The sequence below is a fragment of the Carlito syrichta genome, unplaced genomic scaffold, assembly GCF_000164805.1.
Source record: "Carlito syrichta isolate Samal-C Ts95f unplaced genomic scaffold, Tarsius_syrichta-2.0.1 Scaffold305785, whole genome shotgun sequence".
Taxonomy (NCBI): domain Eukaryota; kingdom Metazoa; phylum Chordata; class Mammalia; order Primates; family Tarsiidae; genus Carlito; species Carlito syrichta.
The window spans coordinates 387,930-412,597 of NW_007249881.1; the positions used below are offsets into that span (position 1 = coordinate 387,930).

The 24,668-nt window shown below is 35.5% G+C and overlaps 1 protein-coding gene across 4 annotated transcripts in view; it reads right to left on the bottom strand.

Annotated features, from left to right (window-relative positions):
• Positions 1-939: 939 nt before the first annotated feature.
• The window catches only part of ATF2 (activating transcription factor 2), an 84,499-nt gene continuing 60,770 nt past the window's right edge, over positions 940-24,668 (bottom strand). For all 4 annotated transcript variants that reach the window (XM_008062646.2, XM_008062645.1, XM_021714790.1 and 1 more), the window contains 4 exons: positions 24,505-24,654; positions 20,541-20,747; positions 8,229-8,334; positions 940-3,507 (listed from right to left, as the gene is read on the bottom strand). In XM_008062646.2, coding sequence (XP_008060837.1) covers positions 3,281-3,507; positions 8,229-8,334; positions 20,541-20,747; positions 24,505-24,654 — 690 coding nt within the window. In that variant the 3' untranslated portion in view covers positions 940-3,280. The remainder of the gene's footprint in view (positions 3,508-8,228; positions 8,335-20,540; positions 20,748-24,504; positions 24,655-24,668) is intronic.

Sequence of the window (24,668 nt, forward strand, 5' to 3'; positions counted from 1 at the left end):
CCTCACCCTCTTTAGAACATATGCTCCGTGAAGGTAGGGATTTTGGATTTTGGTCATTAGGGTATTTCAAGCACCTCAAATGACCTCTGGCACCTAGCAGTGCGCATTCACTGACAAAACAACGTGGTAGAAGAAGTCAGGGACACAATGGGATTGGATGGGTGTTCAGATTGTCTTTGGGCTTTGTGGTCGCTCTAAGGACTTGAGCTCTTCCTGAGTGAAATGGGGGAGCCTCTCCAGGATTCTGAGCAGAGGAGTGCGTAATTTGATTTAGGTTTTTAAAACATCACTCCAGCTGCTGTGTGGAGGAAAGGCTGTGGTGGGCAGGGGTTGAAAGCAAAGAGACAAACATGAGGCAGCTCAAGCAACTGGGTGGAGAATGAGGGCACAGAGGAGGGTGAGAGCAGTATGGGTGAGACTGGTTGCGTTCTGGATTATTTTAAGGTAAAACAAATAGTATTTCCTGATGGGTTGGAAGTAAGCTGTGAAAGAAAGATAATTAAGGTTGACAAGGTTGTTCTAGCTTAAGGAACTGGAAGAACTGTGTTATCATCAACTGACTCATGAAAGCTTGAGGAAGGACTATGTTTGAGGGTAGACTGAGGTAAGTTTAGCAGTTTGGTGTCGGACATGCTATGTTAAAGATGCTTTGCTAGGTGGTCACCAAGAGATAACAAAGGCAGGTGGGTCTGTGGCTGAAGTTCAGGGAGTATCAGAACTGAGGATGTAAATTCAAGGTTCATTATATATGACTGGGGCATAAAGAGAATGCAGAGAAATGAGGCCTGAGCACCTTGAGTTAAAGGGTGTTGGAGAGGGAATATATTTTATCACAGAAATAGAATCTCAGGTTCTTCTCAGGTAATAAACCCTTGATGAGAAAAAAAGTATCATTATTGAGTGATGCTACTTCATGAAAGACAGGTAAGAACAAACAAATTATGAACATAATTTAAAGATAGAATTTATTCTCTGATGGTTTACTCATGCAAACTGCACATAAAAGAAAATAGTACAGTTTGTGTAACATTGCAAATATAAGGACTGAAAATGCTAGGTACAGAAGTAGTGTGACATCCTGAAAGTCAAAATGGAATTTGTGTTTATACAACTAATAATGATTTTTATTTGCTGAGTATAGATTGATTTACAATGAAAGTTTTGCTAACCTTGGTAAGCTCATTAACCGTTTACATGATTTCTTACATCTATGTAGTTTTATTTTACAGTGCAAGAATTCTGTTACCAATAAACTTTAACTTGCATAAATAATAACATGAAGGGAAAAATGCACTGAGGGATTTAAGAGTGAAAAATTGAGGCTTTTCCTAACTCATTCAAACTACAATAAAAAATAGCCTTCTTGCAGAATTCGTATTTTGTGCCTTTGAGATAACGCCTTCGCATAACTGTGGCAAAATCATGATTAGAAATTGAGTACTTTAAAATTATGAAATCAGTGAAACATTAAAAATTTTAGACGTAGCATTATTAAATAAAAATGCTCTTATTTTTAATAAGCCAAACAATAAAATTCCTATTATCTTCATACCTAAAAATCCTGAAATGTCATTTGTATGATTTGAATGCTTCCCAGTTTGGAACTTAGGCAGGTGGGATATTTCCTTGAATTCTCAAGGATATTCCATACAGACTTTAAAAATGTCAGTCTCATTAGGAGATGGCACTGAGACTTTAGCAAATAGTGTAGCATGGATGCAGAACGAACTACACAACTTATTATAAATGCATTACAGATATTTACATAATGGAATCCTGCTTGAATGCCAGAAGTTGCTACTGGGTAGGACTCAGAACTATTTTACAAAGTCTTCTTATGCACATCTACTACTTTTTAAATTTTATGTTTAACAATTTAGTCTATTTTAAAATATTGTACTGTATTTTGAACATAAATGCAGAATAAAAATAGATAATGGCACATTAGAAAACTCAGTATCCCACAGATGATTGGATAATGAGAAAAGTGTACCTACAATCATCTCATCAGAAACAAGCTACATCATGGAATGTTAGTTATCCAAGCCTGCACAGTAATAACATTTTAAACTGTAATCATCTATTGGCCAGCATCACACTGAAGGCATCGTTAAAACATTCAAGCAAAGATTGCTGGCATAAACTATTGAAAGACACACACACACATACATTCACACGCACACACTCTCTCATGCACGCTTCCCACATTATAATTACATTGTTCTAAAGATAGATACTGATTTTTTTTCCACGAGAAACGTTATCAAAATTTGCTACTAAAAGATGACAGTGCTTTCACAAGAATAAGTACAAGTTAGCTCGCAAGTACACGACAATGGGGGTAAACAGTCTTAAATTTCCTAAGTAGTAATTTTTAGGTTTTCTGGCAACCATACCATACTTGATTATGCATAAACTTCTCAGTTTGTAACCTGAAATCTGCATAAAACAACAATAACAAAAACGCAAAAACAAGAGCTGATTTCAAAAATTATTAGCTATCTGAGAACCCTGTATCGTACATTATATAATGTCTTATTTTTTTTAGCCTCAAAACATAGGTTTAAAATACTGGATTTAAGACTTGAAAAATAAAGTCATTTTTGAAATGCTGAAAATTCTAGAATTTATGCTTACTTAAAAAAAGGAAAGCATTATTACTAATGCCTTGATTTAGTTTAAGAATGTGCATAAAGCACTGCATGTCTTTAACTGTGTTTTCATTCACTTAAAAAAAAGTGTTCTTTAATGTTCTTTCTTTTGCATAATGTGCAAAATAAAAGGCAAAAAGATTAAAAGCAAATTCCTATCCTTCTTTTGCCTAGTGCTTTGTGACTTTGTTAACACGACAAAGTCAAGAGGGACTATGCAGAACTTTGGTATAAATGATAACAACACTACCATCACAGTTGAGGGTTAAGGGGTGGTAAAGGAAACGGAAGTGGGAAGAAAGATTCAGTAACACCCCCATTTATTCAAACACCATCAAATTAAAAATGAAATAAACCACAATGAATTATAATACAATTTACACATTGAGCACAGAAAAATTAATAAATCTAACAATATTTATAAAAAAGCAAAATCAGTCTTTTCCAGAGACTAAAAACTGTTGTTCAGTCTGATCATCAACTGCTGCTACACCAACTTTAGAGCCAAATTTCAAGTAAAAAAAAAAATTTACAACCACAGATTTCGCATAAATGGAAACTGGTCTTTCCTTGATTTCCCTTTGAAGTCACTAATGAGTATCTAAAACTGTTGTACTGCAGGTTTTTAATCAACTTCCTGAGGGCTGTGACTGGGAGGAAGGAGCCATGACCATCTGTGAAAGCGCAGGCTCTGTACTCTGGTCCGCCATCTGGGTGAGGACTGAAGTGGCTACCGCTTCTGCCTTGGAGGTTGAACTGACGCCATTGGATGTGCTGACAGAACTATGCTGAATAGCTTCTGTGTGTGGACTGCTCGGCACGGAGATGTCTTCTGAGCTGTCGTCTTTATCAGCCGCTGAACGGAAAAAAGAAAACAATGCTCATCTTCTTCAAATACTTCTAAGAATGTATCATTAGGCTGAGTCGATATGCAGAGTAAAAAGTCAGCAGGTATTTTACAGAACTGACTATTTAGATGAGTTGGTAGGACTGGAATTGAGGACCGGTCATGAAGCAGGCAATTCTACCTGCAGAGGTTAAAGGAAGGCACGGCCACGCATAAGGAGATATCTGGGTGCCCAGTGCCTCACTGAATAGCACTGAAGAAAGATTGGCTAAAGGGTGTTAAGAAAGAAAATGAGGTAGGGATTTGAGAGACAGGCTCCCACAGACATAATCAAACACTTATCAAGCAATACATTTACTAAAACCAGTCTGGCTGGCCTACATGTCATTCCTAGAAAAGATAAGAAAGAATTTATAACCACACGCATAAACAAAACGAATTCTTACAAATTACTCCCTCTGCATTTCCCAGAACTCTATTTATTTTGGCTGACTTTCCATCTACTGCAGCCACGGGTGATTACAACACCTGATTCTAATGATGCGTACACATGAGAATACGCAGTATTTAGATTCTAAATGCCACCAGCTGTTACAGTTGCATGAACTAATTGGGATTCAAATACAAATCCATATACAACTCTAAATACTGCAATTGAAAGATATTCAGGAAAAGGCATTCCAAATACTTATGAAAATAAATCTACCAATATTTAGGCCTGAACGACAACTCTCAAGTCTTTCTTATTTTAATAGAATAGGCTCCTGTAATTTCACTTAGTGAAAGATTTGATATGGGCACAAAAATATTTATAGTGTATCTATAAGTTATGAAGCACAATGATAACATGAATACCTGAACCCAGCCCCCAACAAAGAGAGAACATGGTCAGTAACACTGCTGCTTCCTGGGGACTCCTCTCCTTGCCAAAAAAGTAATCACTATTCTGACACTTCTTAAACCATTCCCTTGTTTTTCCTTTGGTGTTTTATCATGTGAGTATGTATTCCTAAACAATATAGTTTAGTTTTACTTAATTTAAACATTCTAAAGACACTATCATAGTGGAATGTATTCTCTTGCATCTTGCTTTTTTCACTTGGAAATGAAAAATATGTATATTTTTAGAAGTGACCCTACAGGCTTTTCCTCAAACCTGAGAATGTCTGTTTTATACTGGTCTGCTCACTGATGACCAGCCACATACTCTGAGTCCACCAGTAAAAGACTGGACCCTATGAAGCAGGACTCACCCCAGGACTCATTAACATAGAAGATGGAGGGAAGAGCACCTAGCAAGAACAAATATAGTTCAAGGAAGTTCCCCATTTTGAGGTTTTCTGCAATATAGTAATTCTTAAAGAATTTTGAAACATCTGCCTCAAATCCATGCATTTTTGAAAAGTACACTTAAAAATACATCAATGAGATGGAATGCCATCTTCTCTATGCAAAACCATACCCGCGGATAAAAACTGGACTTCAGGATGCAATTTAAAAAATTTTAAAAGGTAATTAGTAAAATTACCTAAAAACAGAAGGAATACTTTCCTGACCAAATAATAATAAATGTTATACAATATTTGAAATTCAGTAATTTAAATAGACAATAAAAACAGAAAAAGAAAACATCGACAGAGACAGTTTTAACTGGAGAGAATACCCTTCAAAAGAACAACAAGCTGACTTTTCCCTGAATGTTAAGTTCTAGGGATATACCAGCCTTCAAAAATAAAGAGGCTGATCTGTGATGAATAGTATAAGGAAATGTGAAAGCATGTATCTTAAGGGCAATGACTTAAAACAAAACAGTAATGGACAAATGTTTACCTGCAAAATTCGGTAAAGTAAATCTTTAATGAGTACAAAGAAGCAAGTATTCACTTAGATTGTGTAATTACAAATTTTATATATGTGTAAATATTTTTACAATGTGATATATCTGCACTAATGTCCAGTCTAGAAGGTGAAGGGAGAAAGATACTGGTATAATTACAAGCACTAGAAAGATACAAAAAAATCATGCTGCACTCAAAGAGTCACTTTTAGCACTATTTACTGAAATAAATCAGCTATCTGATGATTCTCTATGGTTTTCTACCTATGTTCATACATATATTTTTTTTTCCTTTTTTCTTTTTTTGAGTTGGAGTCTCACTCTGTCACCCAGACTGGAGTGCAGTGGTCACTCCCGGCCACTGCAGCCTCGACCTGCTGGGCTCCGGCGATCCTACCACCTCAGCCTTCCAGCTGGAACTACAGGCGTGCTACCACGCTTGGCTAATTTTTGATTTTTTATTGGAGTGATGAGGTCTCGCCAAGTTGCCCAGGCAGGTCTCGAACCCGCGGGCTCAGGCAATCCACTCACCTCAGCCTCCCAAAGCGCTGGGATTACAGGCTGAGCCACCAAGCCTGGCTCATACATATATTTTAATAATGAAAATATTAGTGATCAATTAAGGCCCAATAAACTCTAATTATGCCCAGAACTAGAGAATATGAATCCATAGCAATAAAATCACGTGGGCTTTATTCTTCACAGAACCCTATTAATAAAAATGTGCTTCTTTTCATTCAGGTTTTATATTATGCAACTGTTTGGATGACCAATTGTCATGGTTTTTCCAGGATTGAGGGGTTTCTTAGGATGAGAGACTTTCAGTGTTAAATTGGATAGGAGAGACCCTATAACTGTAACTCAGTACTGTCACCTTTACCTGCAAGACTTTATAATATTCCTTAATTTCTACTGAACCTTAGTTTTCTTTCACAAATGTTTTAAGATTTACTTAGTATTATAACTCACACCATTAATAATTCCTGTGTGCTACACGATAAAGAGTGTGAATTTATAAATTTTCCCAAGATACAAATATTTACTCAGGCAATCTCGATAACTACCTTGACTATTAAACATCAGAAGTCAGGTTTATTTTTTAAAATTTAAAATTTGAAAATAGAAATTACTTGAAAATTTCTACAAGAGCTGAAGAAAATTAAGTTTATGGTAGAACTATACTTCAGTTAATTTGATTATCTAAATGATTAAACAAGGACAAAGAAAGAAATCTTTCCAAACAACATCTTATTCATTTCTTATATTTCTCACAACCTAGTAAAATACATATTCACTAAAAATATATTAATCTAGATTCTTAGTCACTTAATTTAAGTATACAGTATATAAATATCTTTGTAAATCAATTGTTAAAATGAGAAATTGGCTTGTATCTGCTGAGCATATATTGCCTGGATAACAGAGTTAAAACTGTTGGGATTATCCAATAAATGATCAAAGATTTAAAAATTGCTGGTGATTTTGAACTGAATACAATTTAAGGGATCAGTTAATTTCCTTCTAATTGTATCATGGGTATATTTCTCTTTAAACTATTGAAATTCAGAGAGCTTTCTATTTTTAAAAAATCACGTATGCACAAATGCTTAACTCAGTAGCTTCTATAGGAAATTATGTTGTTAAGTCAGATGGGATCCATAATGGCCTTATCCCTGCAGCAATCATTGTTAATATAAATCCCAAACATATTTCTATATGGTTCCAATTTACTCCACAATGCGTTTCACTGTCCTGTCAAAATGACTAGATATCAAATAACTGAGATTTACATGCTCAAAACTGACAAAAATCAGTGTTCTAAATATATATGGCAATTGAGAGCTGCTAAATCTACTGAATCTTCTAAATTAAAAAATATTGCCCATTCTGATGAAACTGCTTACAATGACTACAAGTAAAGATGGTGGCCATTAAGTTTTATCGTGAGCACCTGAGGAACTGTTTGCATCCAATACAAAATGTTTCTTTCTTTTGAATTACTGACACTGGGAAATTAAAATGAAGTGGATACATATGGTTGAAACAATCTTCACATTATCCTGAAATACAAATATCCTGAAATACCACTAAATCATAAAAATGAAAGCTGGGGGTTATATATTATGAATGTTGCCTAATGCATTCCCAACTCTGTTATTTGTTACAAATTTGTATGCGATGGACAAAATTGGCCATTTATTCAAGAGTAACAGCTGGTTCCAACATTGTGCATCTTATCAAAAAAGGACATTACAAAAAGGAAAAAGCACAATTAACCTCTAAAATGCTGAAAACAAAAGAATCTCATTTTTTGGGAACACATTTAGGAGGAAACTTACAAGCAGGTAATTTAATTTAAATACTGCTCCGTTTTAGCATTTTTATGACTAACTAGAAGGCTCAATATAAAGACTCACGACAATAAAAACACTGAACAAACGCTAACATTATCGAAGAAAGAACAAAAGAATCTGACACTTTAAACGGATAGTATAAATTGTTAAGACACAGTTCATGTTAATAAAATCTCATCAGTACTGAATGGAGGCTGGGAAGGAAGTAGTGTTTCACCCTGTCAGTCTTAAGACAAAGTGCTACTCTGAGAAGATAAACAAAATATCATCAGTACTTACAGTATATCTCAAATTACTAGCTAATTTTGTTGATCTATTGTAATGCTTAGAAAAAAGCTAGACATAGGAAAACTCGACCTCTCTAGGTTCTAAAAATGTATAATTCTCCACCTCATTCTACAATAACCTTACAGAAATTCTGATATTTAATCTTAAATATTAGAACTGCAGTCTCTCTTTTTTTAAAATGGTAGCTCAGTTCACATTGGCAGTATTTCACTGATGTAGCCTAAGGCTATAGGTAATGGAACATTACTCACTATGATAGCCAGATTTCTTCTGCATGGCAGTTACAGGGCAATCTTTATGAGCCAGAAGAAGCTGTTTCAGCTGTGCCACTTCATTTCTCAGCAGGGTGACTTCACTCTGGAGAAGAAACAACTTATGTACCTTACCAGTTTCAGACTAAATGTATTTTTTACTGCTGAAAACAAGGATTAAAATATGAAAATTGGACACCACTGACAGGACATTAGCGAATAAAGAAAATCTGTTGCTTAAAATATGTCTAATCAGAACACAACAGTTTCAATGTTTTAGCACTTATACAAAAGACACAACTTGTATAAAAATGGAATAGAATAATACCACAACTGGATAGCATATTTCTAAGATTTTTACCTTTCTAATTCGCCTTGAGACTCCTTATATATTACGGGTAGCCTGTTGAAGGTTTTTTATTTTACATGCTACATGCTCTTTTGGTTACTTAAAAAATTAGGAACATCAAGGAAGTCAGTATGAATTTTCACTGATTTCTTTCACTGGAAAATAAAAAAATTCACCCTAGAAATTCAACCAAGCAAGTTTCTAGTTTCCTAGAAACTAGGAAAAGCTCCATAGGGGAAACCATAATAACCAAAGAATCATAGACACCTAAAATCCACTGAGAGGTACTTCACTGCACACTGCAACCAAAGAAACTACATGTAACGTTAAAATGACTTAGTTGCCTTTGACCTAAACACATTTAAATTTAAATCTGGAAAGTCAACGGTGATTTGTGCTATGCCTTATAACAGAATGAGTACATCAGTCATTGTTTGGGATACACTGAACTGGCCAATTTTATGTAAAAGTTACAAATAGAACAAGTCCAACTAATTCCTTTGGGTTTCCCCCAAATATTAAAAACACACAAATCAGCATTTGTTACCAATACAACTATAAATAATATAAATTTTTAAATTGGCAACATAAAAAAATAAACACTTCTACTTTTTGAACTTACATGAACTATAACCATTCAGATTTCATCCATGAACCCAAAAGTAAGTGAGAAAATATAGCAAACAGGTGTACATAAAAGCACAGGCATGCCATTTTCTATCCTGTCTCTTACCCAGAAAGCTGAATGTGAAATAATTTAGCAGATTAGGCTCATTAGACATCCTTAAGTGATAAATAACAAAAACATAAAGACCCAAAGAACAAAAGTTAAGCAGTCTAAAGGCAAGTCTGTAGGGTCAAATAGTTCCTCATACCCCAATAATAATGAACTACAACATTGTATTTAAGTACAGAACAAAAATTAATATTCATAATAACTCTAAACCATTAATAGATTACATTACACTTGTAATACAGCATTTAAGACAAGAATGGGTGGACAGTTATCAAAGTACAAAGGATAAAATTTAAAACCGCTTTGCTTGAACACTTAAGCTGTTATTCAGAAAATTCGTTCTGCAACCACTGGTGTCAACATCTCAAATTATAGCCCATTATTAATGATACTATTGATGAGACACTATGTTAAGAATAATCCTATATGTATATCACCCAAATCTCCCCCCCTTGCCTTGTGAGCTTGATTTTGAGACTCACGTCTACAGATTTCTCTCATTCAATTTTGTAATGTGAAATGGGGCTGGATATTTATTTTTAGTCAAAAATATACAATCATTTATAATCTGATAACTGTGATCACCTCACCCAATTCCGATAATGCTATCCTTCACCCACACCAAAACACTAGCAATGCCTCAAGCCCGTCTTACCCTTGCTGCCTTCACATTAGTTTGGCCCACATGAAATGACCAATATTTGTCTTGAACTACAAAAATCGCAATTTCAAATGTCTAAATTACATACTGTTGTCCCTATCCAGAAAAGCTCTCCTCCCTTCTTTGCCATGCTAATTACCTTACTTATTCTTAAGAGTCAAGATGTACAGTATCAACTGCACAGGAAAGAAATGCAGGTGCCCATTTATGTGCTCCCAGATAGACAAAATGTGTCTCTCTAGGTATCTCCCATAGTGCTTATACCACTGGGTTGCACTTTCAGCATATTTGTTTGCTAACTCTTCCAGATTGGAAATTTCTTGAGGACAAAGATGATTTCTTTGACTCCCCAGAGCTTGGCACACTGCCCAACAAGAACTGAATAGATAGTTAAATTTTAGAGAGGACCACATAACTCTATATCCAGGTGGTAAAAAATATTAGGAAAGTGAAGTGAAATAATATGAGACTAGTCAGAGGTCCTAACTTCATTATTTACGCCAGCAACCTCACCAACATCGCTACACTGTTAATTTTCTCAGTTATGACATAAAAATTGGCATATTTTACAGCATTGCCTTAATTACAGGATTCTAAAAATCAAAAATGCATCTTAGACACCACACATTCATCAAAAACAATTCTATGAAACAAAATTCTATGCGTGATAAAATTATTAAAAGTAATCATAAGCTGATTATCTAATCAATATAAAACAGATGATTTAAATATTATAATCTTGAAATTTATAAAATATTGCTTTATTTTCCACATAAAAATACATATGTAATACAAATTCTCTCTTTAAATAGGCAGGTTTGAGCTGGGCTCGGTGGCTCAGCTTGTAATCCTGCGCCTTGGGAGGCTGAGGTGAGTGGATTGCCTGAGCCCGCAGGTTTGAGACCCACTTGGGCAACTTGGTGAGACCTCATCTCTACAATAAATCAAAAAATTAGCCGGGTGTGGTAGCGCGTGCCTGTAGTTCCAGCTACTTGGAAGGCTAAGGCGGAAGGATGGCTGGAGCCCAGCAGGTCGAGGCTGCGGTGGCCAGGAGCAGCCACTGCACTCCAGTCTGAGCAACGGAGTGAGACTCCAACTCAAAAAAAAAAGGCAGGTTTGAAACTGATGAATGGGACATCAATTTCTATATTTCAAACTCGACAGTTGATTGTATTCTGGTTGTTGATCTAATACTACCTGGTCTATTAGCAAATAAATTTAAAGATGCTACTTGCTAACAATAGGTACTGAACAGTAAGGACTGAAGAGACAAGGCACTTGATTTTTGTTACAACTTATATTTGTACTAACTGACCTTTAATTGGAGTTACACTTGGAGCAAACAATAAAAAAGACCAAGAAAAGAAGAGAAAATAAAAAATAAACACTTTTCTGGCCAGACGTGGTGGCTCACACCTGTAATCCCAACACTTTGGGAGGCAGAGGCAAGAGGACTGCTTGAACCAGGGGTTTGAGACCAGCCTGGCCAACCTGGTGAGATTTCGTCTCTATAATAAATGAAAAAATATTAGCCAGGTGAGGTGGTGTGCACCTGTAGTTATGGCTATTTGGAAGGCTGAGGTGGAAGGATCGCCTGAGCCCAGCAGGTTGAGGCTATAGTGGCCCTGAGTGTGCTACTGCTCTTCAGCCTAGGCAACCGAGTGAGACCCTGACAAAACCCCCTCCCCCAAAACCAAAAAACAAACCTTTATTGATGCTTCTGGGCATTAGGAGAAAAAATTTAAAAAATAAAAACTTCCGCATGTTTTTAAATACGTAAATTTGCATGTATCTAAAAGATACGGTATATAAGTATGCTGTAAATTATATTTATCCAAAATTCAATTAACCATTTTTTCCTCTGTACCTTTTAAATGGTAAGAAAAAGCCCCAACAAATTCAATATTTTACATCATCCTGATGTTTTACCATAAAAGATTTTCCTAATAATGTCCTGAAGCACAAAAGCGACTTTTAGATGAGAGGTAATTTCTATTATATCCTAATAGTCAATTTCCTTTAAAGCTGGTATCAGCACCACTGAAAGCAGCAAATGACACGCAAGGAATTACTAGCAAGGAATTGAGACTAAGGGAGATACTGCAAAGCTGGAGGGCAAGTTAGGCATGAGACTGGGTCAAGCCTTAAAGGAAGGAGGCTTAGCTGAGCTGTACAGCCTTAAGTGTGAGCACACACTAGTGGTTAAGACCAGGCCAAGCAGGGGTTGAAAACAGGAAGCTCTCGCAGGTAAAGGTTATAAACTAGATTAGGTAGAAGAAGCTAAAGCTAGGTGGTTTCTAAATCATTTATGATAAACCACCTAAAATTCAACAAATTAACCTAAGGATTCAAGAATTTTCATATCATATATGTAAGGAAATATTTTATTCTTCAAAATAAAGACAGGCATGATTCTACATTTAGATAAAATGGTTGTGTGAATCATGATTTTTAATGTTGAAATTAAATCATAAGACTTTAGAGTGTAAACCAGAGACCTTAGAATATAAAAATGAAGTTACTTATGCGTGTGTATACATATGCATATGTATACACACACACACACACACACACACACACACACACACACACACAGTTTACTTAAGCCAAAGTAAATCTGAAGAGGATGATGAGCCATAAACAGACTTAATATTAAATTAAAAAAATTTATACCTCTACTATCTACCCGGAATTATTTTAGACTAGATTTTAATTTGATTCAGCTTCCAAAGCCCTTCTGGCTGCATTATCTTCTATTTGTGAGTTAGTATACTAAGAGGATATGTTAACTATCTTTATGTATATCACTTTGAAGATGAAGTAAAATGAATGTAAAAAGCATTTAGAAAATGTGAAAGTCCTATTAAAATATGAACAATTATTATTCTGTCAAAATAAAACATACTTGGGAAGATGGAGAAGATTCTAAAAGAAATTACTATTCTGGTCTAAAATCCAATGTAAATTATTTTGGCTTTAGTACCACTGTTCTACTCTAATAATGTGGCTACTCAAAGGTTAATTATGTACTAGTGAAAAATTTTTTTACATTGTTTATCTGAAGCAGATCAGCCTATGGAAATAATGACAAGATAGCCAACTGATTAATCAATCATAACTTTATTTTATTTATTTATTTATTTTTGAGTTGGAGTCTCACTCTGTCGCCCAGACTGGAGTGCAGTGGCTGCTCCTGGCCACCGCAGCCTCGACTTGCTGGGCTCCGGCAATCCTTCCACCTCAGCCTTCCAAGTAGCTGGAATTACAGGCATGCGCTACCACACCCGGCTGATTTTTTGATTTATTGTAGAGATGAGGTCTCGCTGCCCAGGCAGGTCTCGAACCTGCCGGCTCAGGCAATCCACTCACCTCAGCCTCCCAAAGGTGTGGGATTACAGGCTGAGCCACCAAGCCCGGCTTCGATCATAAATTTAAATTGGTATCTTTAAGTTTGATATTAATCAGAATTTTAAATTTGATATCAATCAAAACTTTAAAATGATAAATGAATTGATGATCAGATGACTTGCTACTTCATACACTACCCCAAAATTAAAGAAATAATATTGAGTAGTTTCTTATTTGAAGAAATTTCTCATTGCTATATATGTGATTTTTTTGCTTGTTTAGTCTTCACAAAAGACAGTGACACAAGTATCAAGATTCCCACCACAGTTCCAAGGATTACTGTGGATGCTAAACCTTATACTTGAGAACAAACTAGTTCTTTAATTTATATCTATAACAATCAGAAAAAAGATAACAGAGTTCTCATTAGAGCTCCAAAATATTTTGGAAGCACTTTGTAAAACGAATGGGAATGACCTCATTTCTCACACTTTAATTACATATTTCATATGTCTGTCTCCTCTGCTAGACCACAAATTTCTTAAGTGCAAAGACAATGTCTTTTTCTTTTTTTTTTTTTTTTGAGTTGGAGTCTCACTCTGTCGCCCAGACTGGAGTGAAGTGGTCACTCCCAGTCACTGCAGCCCTGACCTGCTAGGCTCCGACGATCCTTCCGCCTCAGCCTTCCAAGTAGCTGGAACTACAGGCACGTGCTACCATGCCCAGCTAATTTTTGATTTATTGTAGAGATGAGGTCTCGTCAAGTTGCCCAGGTGGGTCTCGAACCCGTGGGCTCAGGCAATCCACTCACCTCAGCCTCCCAAAGTGCGGGATTACAGGCTAAGCCACCAAGCCTAACTGACAATGTCTTTTTCAGTGTTACCCCTGTGTCTAATAACATGACTTGTAAACAATAGATGCATAATGGCAGAATGCGTAATAAGTGACAAACATCTACATAGTAGGTTACAACATACTTTTCTAACCCATGTCTTATTTGATCTTCATAATAGTACTTATTCTATCTGTTTGACAGATAAAAAAGTAAAGGCTCAGAAAGAATTTTAGTAAAGGCTAGTAAAAGTAAGTACAAGGTCTCAAACTCAGAATAAAATGCACAAGGTGAAGATAAAAACATTACGATTACCCCTTTCCTCCATCTAGAATATAGCTAAAAAAGGAAGAGTTACATCACAGAATATTATCTTTTTCAGGAATCAAAACAAACAGGTATTGTACATCATATCTTAATTGTTGCTATTCTTTCCTATTTTAAGTGATACATACTGAAATAAAATATTGCTTAGGTAATAAGAATAAAAGATTTGATCCCATTCCCCATAAACCAATAAACAAACCTTTTCTTCATCATTAACTAATGAGTAAAAAGACCCCTCAGAAATCCAGTTATAAAAGTGTGCTTCTTTAATTTACTGAGTTTCTACTCTACATACATTTTGCAATATCTAAGTTATAAAAGCAAAGTCCACCACAACAAGACATTTCTAAGTTTTACCCACAAAGTACTGTTAAGGAGCTGTTAGTAAAGGAATCTGCTTTTTTGCTCATAAAGGAAACATGCTACAATTATAAACTGAAAACACCCCTATAATAACTGAAAGACAAGGCGATTAACAGGTAAACCCATTAAGTAAAAGATGACGAAATTAACAAAACAGATATTACTTTAAAAAAACTCCAGTAATTTATAAGCAACAGCATTCAACTATTGGTCTAGATTGCTGCAGATGTCCCTAGCATAATTTGATGCAATTGTTCTTTTAGCATTGATTTTGGAAAGTTGAAACATGATTAAATTCAGTGAATGGGGCAAAAAAGTTGAATAATTAACATTTTCTTTAAAGTCTGATAGGTATTCAGTAAAAATATAAACAATTATACCTCAACACTTGTTCAGTCTTTTGTTATATACAATAGATAAGTAACCATGGGTCTTTATTGCCCACTACACTGATCAACTAAGCCTGTTATGTCACATGAAGGATTATTAAGAAAACGTACAATTGATTAATGTTTTCACATAAAGTGGAGTTTAATTATTTCTTTGACATTCAATTTTCTTTACAAGTCATTCTGTTCTTCACAGTTAACGGTTTTGCTATTGGCGGACTGAAAGAAATTTTTTCTCTCTGAAATGACTACAGGCACGTTAACTCTCTATACTATGAAAACTAAAATCTGTCACTTTTTAAAAACTGTTATTTGACAAACAGATATAAAACAACAAAAAGTAAAAATCATACACTGACTTGAAACAATAAGAGACGGTCATAACTGAAGTATCCTTTCTTTCCAAATTATCCAGCTGCCTCAATCCCCTCCTCCTCATTGTTTATATGGCTCTCAGTACATATCACTCCTAAAATTTTGACCTATACTTAGGGAGTCATTTCTAAACAAATCCCAAAACCTATCTATACATTTATTTATCCATCTAACCATAAACTTTTGATTAATAAAAAAGGATTATGCTATGCCTTTTAATATGCAACTGACATTTTCTGAGTAATTTACTAAGTTGAAATTCTAAGTAGCATAAAGATAAAACCATTTTAAAGTGGCATTTAGTACATCCACAATGTGGTGTAACTATGACCACCCTCCATCTAGTAACAAAACATCTCTATCACTCCAAAGTAAAACCCCTTATTCAGTAAGCAGTTTCTTCCCATCACCTCCTCCTCACCCATCAATATTCATTCTGTCTATTCATTCTGAATTTATTTATTCTGGATATTTCACACAAATGGAATCATACAATAGCTGATGTTTTGTTCTGGCTTCTTTCATTTAGCATAATGTTTTGAGGTTCACTCAAACTGTAGTATATACTTCATTCCTTTTTATGGTTGAATAATATTCTACTGCATGTATAAATCAAAATTTGTTTCTCCATTTAATTCTGATGAACCGTTGGGCTATTTCCAAAAACTTCCTTTTTGCATATAAAAATATGTTATGGCTATTTCCCCAGGTTAATATATACCACATGGACCTAAGGTTTTTTACAATTTATTTTTGAAACATGGTCTTGCATGGTTTCCCAGGCTGGAGTACAGTGGTGTGATCACAGCTCACTGTAGCTTCAAACTTCTGGGCTCAAGTGATCCTCTCATCTCAGCCTCCCAAGTAGCTGGGACTACAGGTGTATGACACAACTGGCTAATTTTTAAATTTTTTGTAGAGACAAGGTCTCACTATCTTAGACAGGCTAGTCTTGAACTCCTGGCCACAAATGATCCCCTCGTGTTGACTTCCCAAAGTACTGGGAGTACCGGTGTGAGCCATCATGTCTGGTCTGGAGAAGCATTTTATTTTATTTTTGAAATTGGGCTTTACTTTGTCACCCAGGCTGGAGTGTAGTGGTGTGATCCTGGCTCACTGCAGCCTCAACCTCATGGACTCAAGTGATCTTCCCACCTCAGTTTCCTATAGGCACATGCCATCATGCTCTGCTAATATTTTTATTTTTTGTATAGATATGGTCTCACTATGTTGCCCAGGCTGGTCTGAAACTCCTGGGCTCAAGTGATCCTCCCGCTTCAGTCACCCAAAGTGTTAGGATTGCAGGTGTGAGCCACTGCACCTGGCCCTGGAGAAGCATTTTAATTCAAATCTCTGATAATAAATATATCATTTCGCTGCCTCAATTTTGGAATGCATTTCTAAAACTAAGATGATGTCATCATTCAGTTTTCAATGATTAAAATTACTGACTTGTTCTGTTTGTAATGTGAGGTACTATTTCTATTGTAAAGCTTCATTTAGTGATCTCCTCCTAAATTTGACATCCATTTAAAAGTCTCATGCTTCAAAAAATGATGTGTCAGCAAACTTCTACCTACACAATAAATCTTGTCTTTATTTCTCCAGTCAAGAAATTTCTGCACACATCAGAAATTATAAAAATGCACTTTTACAATAATGACATTTTCATCATAGTTTACATGGTAGAAAAAAATGAGATAAAGTAAAGCGTGTATTTGTTTTGAATACTTAATTTTCCAAGGTTTTCTGAAATAATAAAGTGCTGACTAATGCTACAGTATAATTAAGGAAACAGCAATACCTCTTTAAAAGTTATTAATACTACTGTAACTTGGGTCAAAGCAGAAAACCTGCCCAATCTAAGGTCCCTGTAAACAATACCATGTTTTTAAAGGCCACTTTTATTTTTCAAACATTGTCACTTCTTTTTTCATAAGCTGTTTTTTGGTATTTTTTATTTTAATTTTTTATTTTCATTTTATTATTATTACTATTATTATTATTTTTTGAGTTGGAGTCTCACTCGGTTGCCCAGACTGGAGTGCAGTGGCCGATCCCGGCCACCACAGCCTCGCCTGCTGGGCTCCGGCGATCCTTCCGCCTCAGCCTTCCTAGTAGCCAGAAGTACAGGTATGTGCTACCACACCCGGCTGATTTTTGTGATTTATTGTAGAGATGAGGTCTCGCTGCCCAGGCGGGTCTCAAACCTGTGGGCTCAGGCAATCCACTCACCTCAGTCTCCCAAAGGCGCGAGATTACAGGCTGAGCCACCGAGCCCGGCTCATTTTATTATTTATTTATTTATTTTGAGTTGGAGTCTCTGTTGCCCAGAATGGAGTGTAGTGGCACGCTCACAGAGCCACTGCAGCCTCAATCTGCTGGGCTCAGGTGATCCTTCTGCCTCAGTCTTCAAAGTAGCTGGCACACACACATCACCATGCCCAGCTACTTTTTGATTTCTTGCAGAGATGAACACTCGCCAAGTTGCCCAGGCTGGTCTCGAAAGTCTCCCAAAGTGCTATGATTATAGGGCGTGAGCCACTGCGCCAGGCCACATTGTCACTTCTTAAATAAGAATCAATTAGCCAAATTACATGAAAATATTGGTAAGTTTGTCTTACTAGTTAAAAATTTCTGTATGAAGAACTACCTGAATTCACTTTAATTTGACTAATTTATGCAACCCAAAGAAGTAGGACCAGCAGGTATAATTATCTACTCTACAAGTAAAACAACAGAAGTTAACAGAGATTCATAATGGTTCATGTCATACAGCTATAAAATAACCAAGTCATTCAGAAAATTCTGTTAGTTAAAAACAGAAAGAAAAACAATAGATATACCTAAGTCATTTTGTTAATGAAAATTTAACAATAGTTAATATTCTAACAGACTTGGCTAAAAAAAGTCATTTGTAGTATACACACAAATTAGTAGGCTATTTCATTTCATTTAAAAGAGAATAAATTCATAAATTTTTTCTAAAAATGTGTGAAACTAGTTCTTAAGAATTTATCAATAAATATATTATCATATCAGATGATAATGATAATATAATATTTAATTACATAATAAACTCTAGTATATAAGTACCTATATGGAGTTGATGTGATGTGGCAAGTCATACATTTTTTCTAAATAATAAAAATGAAATGGCTAAAAATAAGTTGTGCAAAGCAATCTATTTGCTCTGTCATGTCAGTATTAAAAGCACAAGACTTTTGAAAGAAGGCTGCATCACAGCACAAGACTTTTGAAACGTATCGGCCTCACATATTAAAAAAATATTAAGTTATAAAATTTACATTTGGGCTAGGTGCTGTGCTCACACTTGCAATCCCAGCACTTTAGGGAGCTGAGGAGGGAAGATAATTTAAGCACAGGAGTTTGAGGCCAGCCTAGGCAACATAGTGAGACCTTGGCTCTATAAATAAAAAAAATTAGCTGGATGTGGTGGTGTACGCCTGTAGTCCCAGCTACAGACAAGGCTGAAGTGGACAGAGTGAGTTGCACTCCAGCCTGGGTGACAGAGTGAGCTGCCAACTCAAAAAATAAATAAATAAATAAAAATAATATTTGGTTAAATAAATGCTATGCCTGATGCTAAAAACTTTTTCTTAAGCATTTAAACATACAACTATATTGGTGACATCTTTATAGATAAATTTAAGAAGATAACAGGTCTCTGACCATCAATTTTCATTATACAGAAAGATTCATTTTTAACCTAGAATGGATAATGCAGAAGACTGAGCTGGATTAATAAGAACTACGATTCATTCACAGCAATTTCCTTCCTACTTGATGCTAAGCAATTGATAGTTTAAATTTTTACTGGAGAATATTCACAATGTTAAAAAAGCAAAACACCAAAAGGAATAAAAAACAGAAAGGAAATAGACTTAGTGCTGTCTGATCAATGGAAATCTTACCAAAGATTGAGCTTCCTCGAGAGGGAGCCTTAAAAACTTTTATACTTGGCTGGGCATGGTGGCTCATGCCTGTAATCCCAGCACTTTGGGAGGCTGAGGCAGGGGGATTCCTTGAGCCCAGGAGTTTGAGACCAGCTTGGGCAACATAGCAAAACCTTGTCTCTACAAAAATAAAATAAAATAAAAAGTAGCTGGGCATGGTGGCATGTGCCTATAGTCTCAGGTACTCCAGATGCTGAGGCAGAAGGATTGCCTGAGCTTAGAAGGTCTAAGTGAGCCATAATTGTCATAGTTATGCCACTGTACTCCAGCCTGGGTGACAGAGAAAGATGATGACTCAAAAAAGAGAAAAAGAAAGAGAGAGAGAGAGAGAGAGAGAGAGAGAGAGAGAAGGAAAAACTTAAAAAAAAAAAAAAGCCCTTCTAAGAAAGGTATCTGAGACACATTGGCAGGTCAATATCAAATGATCTATACTGCCACTGACCATATTCTGTGGACAACTAGAGTTCTTCAGTTTCCAAGGCTTCCAATCTAGCACCTTTCACGAGCACTATATTTCACTAGATTAAACAAAACTTGTAATTCAAAAAATGAAAGAATTTAAAAATAAAAACTGCTACGGAAGTAACTTTATAGTTGTGATATAAGCCAAAAATAGACACAAAAGTGAAATAACAGTGATTTTTTAAATTTTAAAATTATTTGAACTTGATATCACAACTTTATAAATAGTTCAAGCCAGATAATTTAGGTAGATTTGTATACAGGTTAACACTTATATTTAAAATTTCTTCACTGTATCAGTATTGACAGTTGTGTATCACTTTATCTCAGCAAAAACTATGATCTACAATAGATTCCATACACACCCAGTACTATGTCCTAAAAATGTCTGAATGGCCAACTAGAAAAAAAAGACAAAATAGAAAAAAGCTATGTTCACAATTATTATAAATAAATAAATATATAAAACAAAATTGATATACATGCACCATACCTGCAGTTGACCATTTAATGAACTCAAGTCTTCTGCTTTCTTCTCTAAAGACTGAACCCAGACTTTCCTTTTTTGTCGGCATCTTGAAGCTGCTGCTCTATTTCGCTCTAAAAACTTTCTCCTTTTTTCATCAGGATCTTCATTAGCTGCTCTTCTTCGACGACCACTTGTACTTTGGGTCTGTGGAATTGTGTGAGCTGGAGAAGCCTATAATAAACACAGATGGAAGCTTGTTATATTTATATCTAGTGAGTGAATTAACATAGGCAGTAAAGGGTGTCAGAGGGGCGGTTACTAACTTTAAATTCTAAGTCTTGTTGAAAACATCAGTATTTTGAGGCATCATGAAAATCACCCTGTGGTTTAACTTCTTCCTGGAAATAAATGAGCTATGCTATAAAAAAATTCTCACTAATGCAATATCATAGTAAATGTGTTCTTTAAGTATGCATAACATTTTCATTTATGGACAATATGAAAACATTAAAAATATAATACAAATGATATGTACAGATACTGTATTTTTCCAACTGTACTTTTAAACAGACTTTATTGTGTTCCTCAGTCACTCAATTAAAAAGTTTAGTATCTTCCTATTTAAATGATCAGAAGCCATGTTTTCTATGCTATTTTAAGATTATATTAAATATAAATGAGTTATATTAAATCTGTTTTTCTTATATTAAATCTGCAATTTTTAATAAGAAAAATGGTTTCTCTAAGGTTAAGGTGTGAAAGCATGTATGTATATACTTTAGTGTAGTCAGCTTTCTTCAGTTTTTGAAATTTGGAGTCACAAGTCTTTTTCTACACTTGATCTTAGCCAAAAGGCCGAGAAGCAATACAAGTCTTTTTTTCTAATGGTCAGGTTCATAAATATATATAGTTTCTTTTTCCTTTAAGAAGAAAGGAAGAACATTTAATTTTTTTTAGTTGATGTCTCACTCTGTCACCCAGGCTGGAGTGCAGTGGCATGATCACAGCTCACCATAGCCTCAACCTCCTGGGCTCAGGCAATCCTTCTGCCTTAGCCTCCAGAGGAAATGGGAATACAGGCGTGTACCACCATAAACAGCTAATTTTTTGATTTTTTTTTCATAGAGACAAGATCTTGCTATGTTGCCGAGGCTGGACTCAACCTCCTGGGCTCAAGCTTCTTCCTGCTTTGGCATTCCCAAGTGATGGGATTACAGGTGTGAGTCATGGCACCCGGCCAGGTTCTTATAATTATTAATGCTCATTTTCCTTGTAGGCAGAACCCAACAGGAGCCTTCAATTCAATCTTAATTGGTCCTCCTGTCTTCCAATGAATAAACTTGGTTATCTCAGATTAGTCAGAGACAGAAATCTTTAGTCACTAGCCATGTTCTATCTAGGACTATAGAAAAATAGGTACCTTCAAGCCTTTCACAAACCCCAAAACTGTGCCACAGAAAAGGACATGAACTCTTGAACATAGTGCAGAAGAAAGAATCTTTGTGGCTATAGGCACATGATCCAAAGGAGAAGCTTGAAAACAATCGTTTGGCTGGGCATGGTGGCTCAGCCTGTAATCCCAGCACTTTGAGAGGCTGAGGTGAGAGGACTGCCTGAGCCCATGGGTTCGAGAACAGCCTGGGCAACTTGGTGAGACCTCATCTCTATAATAATAATTAAAAAAAATAGCTGGGCATGGTAGTGTGTGCTTGTAGTTCTGGCTACTTGGAAGGCTGAGGTGGAAGGATTGCCTGAGTCCAGTAGGTGGATGCTGGGGTGGTCATGAGCATGCCACTGCATTCCAGCCTGGGCCACTGAACGATACTCCAACTCAAAAAAAAGAAAAGAAAAAAGGAAACAACTGTTTATCTATAATTAGTTATATTTTAAAATGGTGTGAGCAAATAAAATTGTTTTCTCCTAATCTATGTTATGATTTAATTCTTTTGTCCAACTAACTAGCATTAAAAAGAGAGTTATTTCATTTACAAAGTATTTTAAATGTAATAGAGATCAAGCATTAAATCGGATTGCTTCTTTCACCCACATAACTGCAACTTAATATTTTAGAAAAATGTTTCTATACTGCGTCAAGAATTGTGATCTTGAAATATCTTTTTCAGCCGGGCTTGGTAGCTCAGCCTGTAATCCTGCATCTTTGGGAGGCTGAGGTGAGTGGATTGCCTGAGCCCGCGGGTTCGAGACCCGCCTGGGCAGCGAGACCTCATCTCTACAATAAATAAAAAAATCAGCCGGGCGTGGTAGCGCATGCCTGTAATTCCGGCTACTTGGAAGGCTGAGGCGGAAGGATCACTGGAGGCTGCGGTAGCCAGGAGCGGCCACTGCACTCCAGTCTGGGCGACAGAGTGAGACTCCAACTCAAAAAAAAAAAAAGAAATACCTTTTTCTTCATTCTTTTATCTTTCTTTTACTCACTTGGTTGAGTAGAAAAGTTTTTTGTTTTTAATTGATAACTTATCACAGCATTAAAACTGCAGAAAATATTATAGTTTTTGTATAATTTAATATCTTGTGTAATAGTTTTAGGTAATATAATAATTTGTATACTTTATGCCAAACAAGGATTTGAGGCTGCTTAGAAGTGTATACTGTTCCATCTCTCCCCATCGATTCATTTATTCTAGTTCATTTAGAAAGTATTTATAGGAACTATTCTAGAAACTAAACACAGCAGCTAACAAACAGATAAAGTCCTGCCTATATGGAGCTTGCATTCAATACAATAAAACTTAAAGACAAAAATAAAAATTAGAACTAGGGAACCTATATTTTTATATATAGTATATATATAAGAAAATAAAGACAAGAAAGATAAATTATAACTATTTATTTTTTAAAAAACCCTTTAAGAGTATAAAGGTCACACTTATCTTACAGACCACACAAAAATAGCCATGGGTTGTACTTGGCCTGTGAACCACAGTTAACCCCTGAATACTCACTCAATTTCCCTTTCTCTTGGCTTCCAAGTGAGGTTGTCCAATGAATGACAACAACACCCATATTCCATTTTATCTTTTGTTTTGGTAAAGACAAAATACAGTTACATAAATAACTATATGCTTTCGTGGTAATCTAAAACTTGCTGCTTACTTGCGTTTCTATGAAAACTTCTGCTTTTTAATGCCAATGTTAACATTCTAGAAGTAGAGAAGATAAAAGGTCTAAACAGAGTTCTGAAACATTGAACAGAAACACAATAATCCTTTACGGTGGAAACATACTATAGATGTATAGAAATGTCAACCATCTGATAGGCAGTCTCAAATCAGAGATAAGTAAAAGGGCCTCTAGTATAAACAGCTGCCATAAAGCATATTTGTTCCTTTGGTGATATTAAACAAATTTTAATTCAAGGATCATTTGATTTATGTGAATAATGCAATACATACATACATGTGTAAGTATGTGAACGTATATTTCTTTAAAAGACTAAATGACCTAGAAGTAAGTTATGGTTTATTTGTACAAATAAGTAAAAAGAAGTAATGTTTCACAATGAATGAGTCAGCATTAAAGTAGAAACAAGTGTCACTAAAAGAAAAAATATCTTCTTCTCTGGGACACTTGGAAGAGCAGTTAAAACTCTATATGCTTTAATGGTTACAGAGGTCATCACAATACTAGAATATGATATACATTGTAATTATGAACATATAGCATTTTAGGGAAAAAGAAAATCAATGGTACTTTTTAAAAAGGAACCCAAAAGAGTCTTTAGAAATCTTAGTTTTGCTACTTGAAAAAGAACATAAGGTTTAGCTATATACATTTCTGAAGAATACCGCGTCCCTTAACAATATCAAAGAAGTTACTGCCTAACATTTCCTATAAACATTAATACCTTGGTTATACAGGATAGTTCAAATCAAATCTATTTATACCACAATAAGAAAAATATCTATAGCATTAATAACTAGAGTTTGTTTTTATACGAAGTTTGTAGTTTTTGACAATTAACACATACTGGAGTTTCTGTAGTGGATGTGGCTGGCTGTTGTAATGACTGTGGTCGGGATTCCTCTGACTGAGTCCTAACTAGTCCGCTTCCATGACCTTTGACAGTATCGCCATTGGTAACTGGAGGATGTTGCTGGGTCAAAGCAGCTTTTAATCTCTGAAATGCAAATA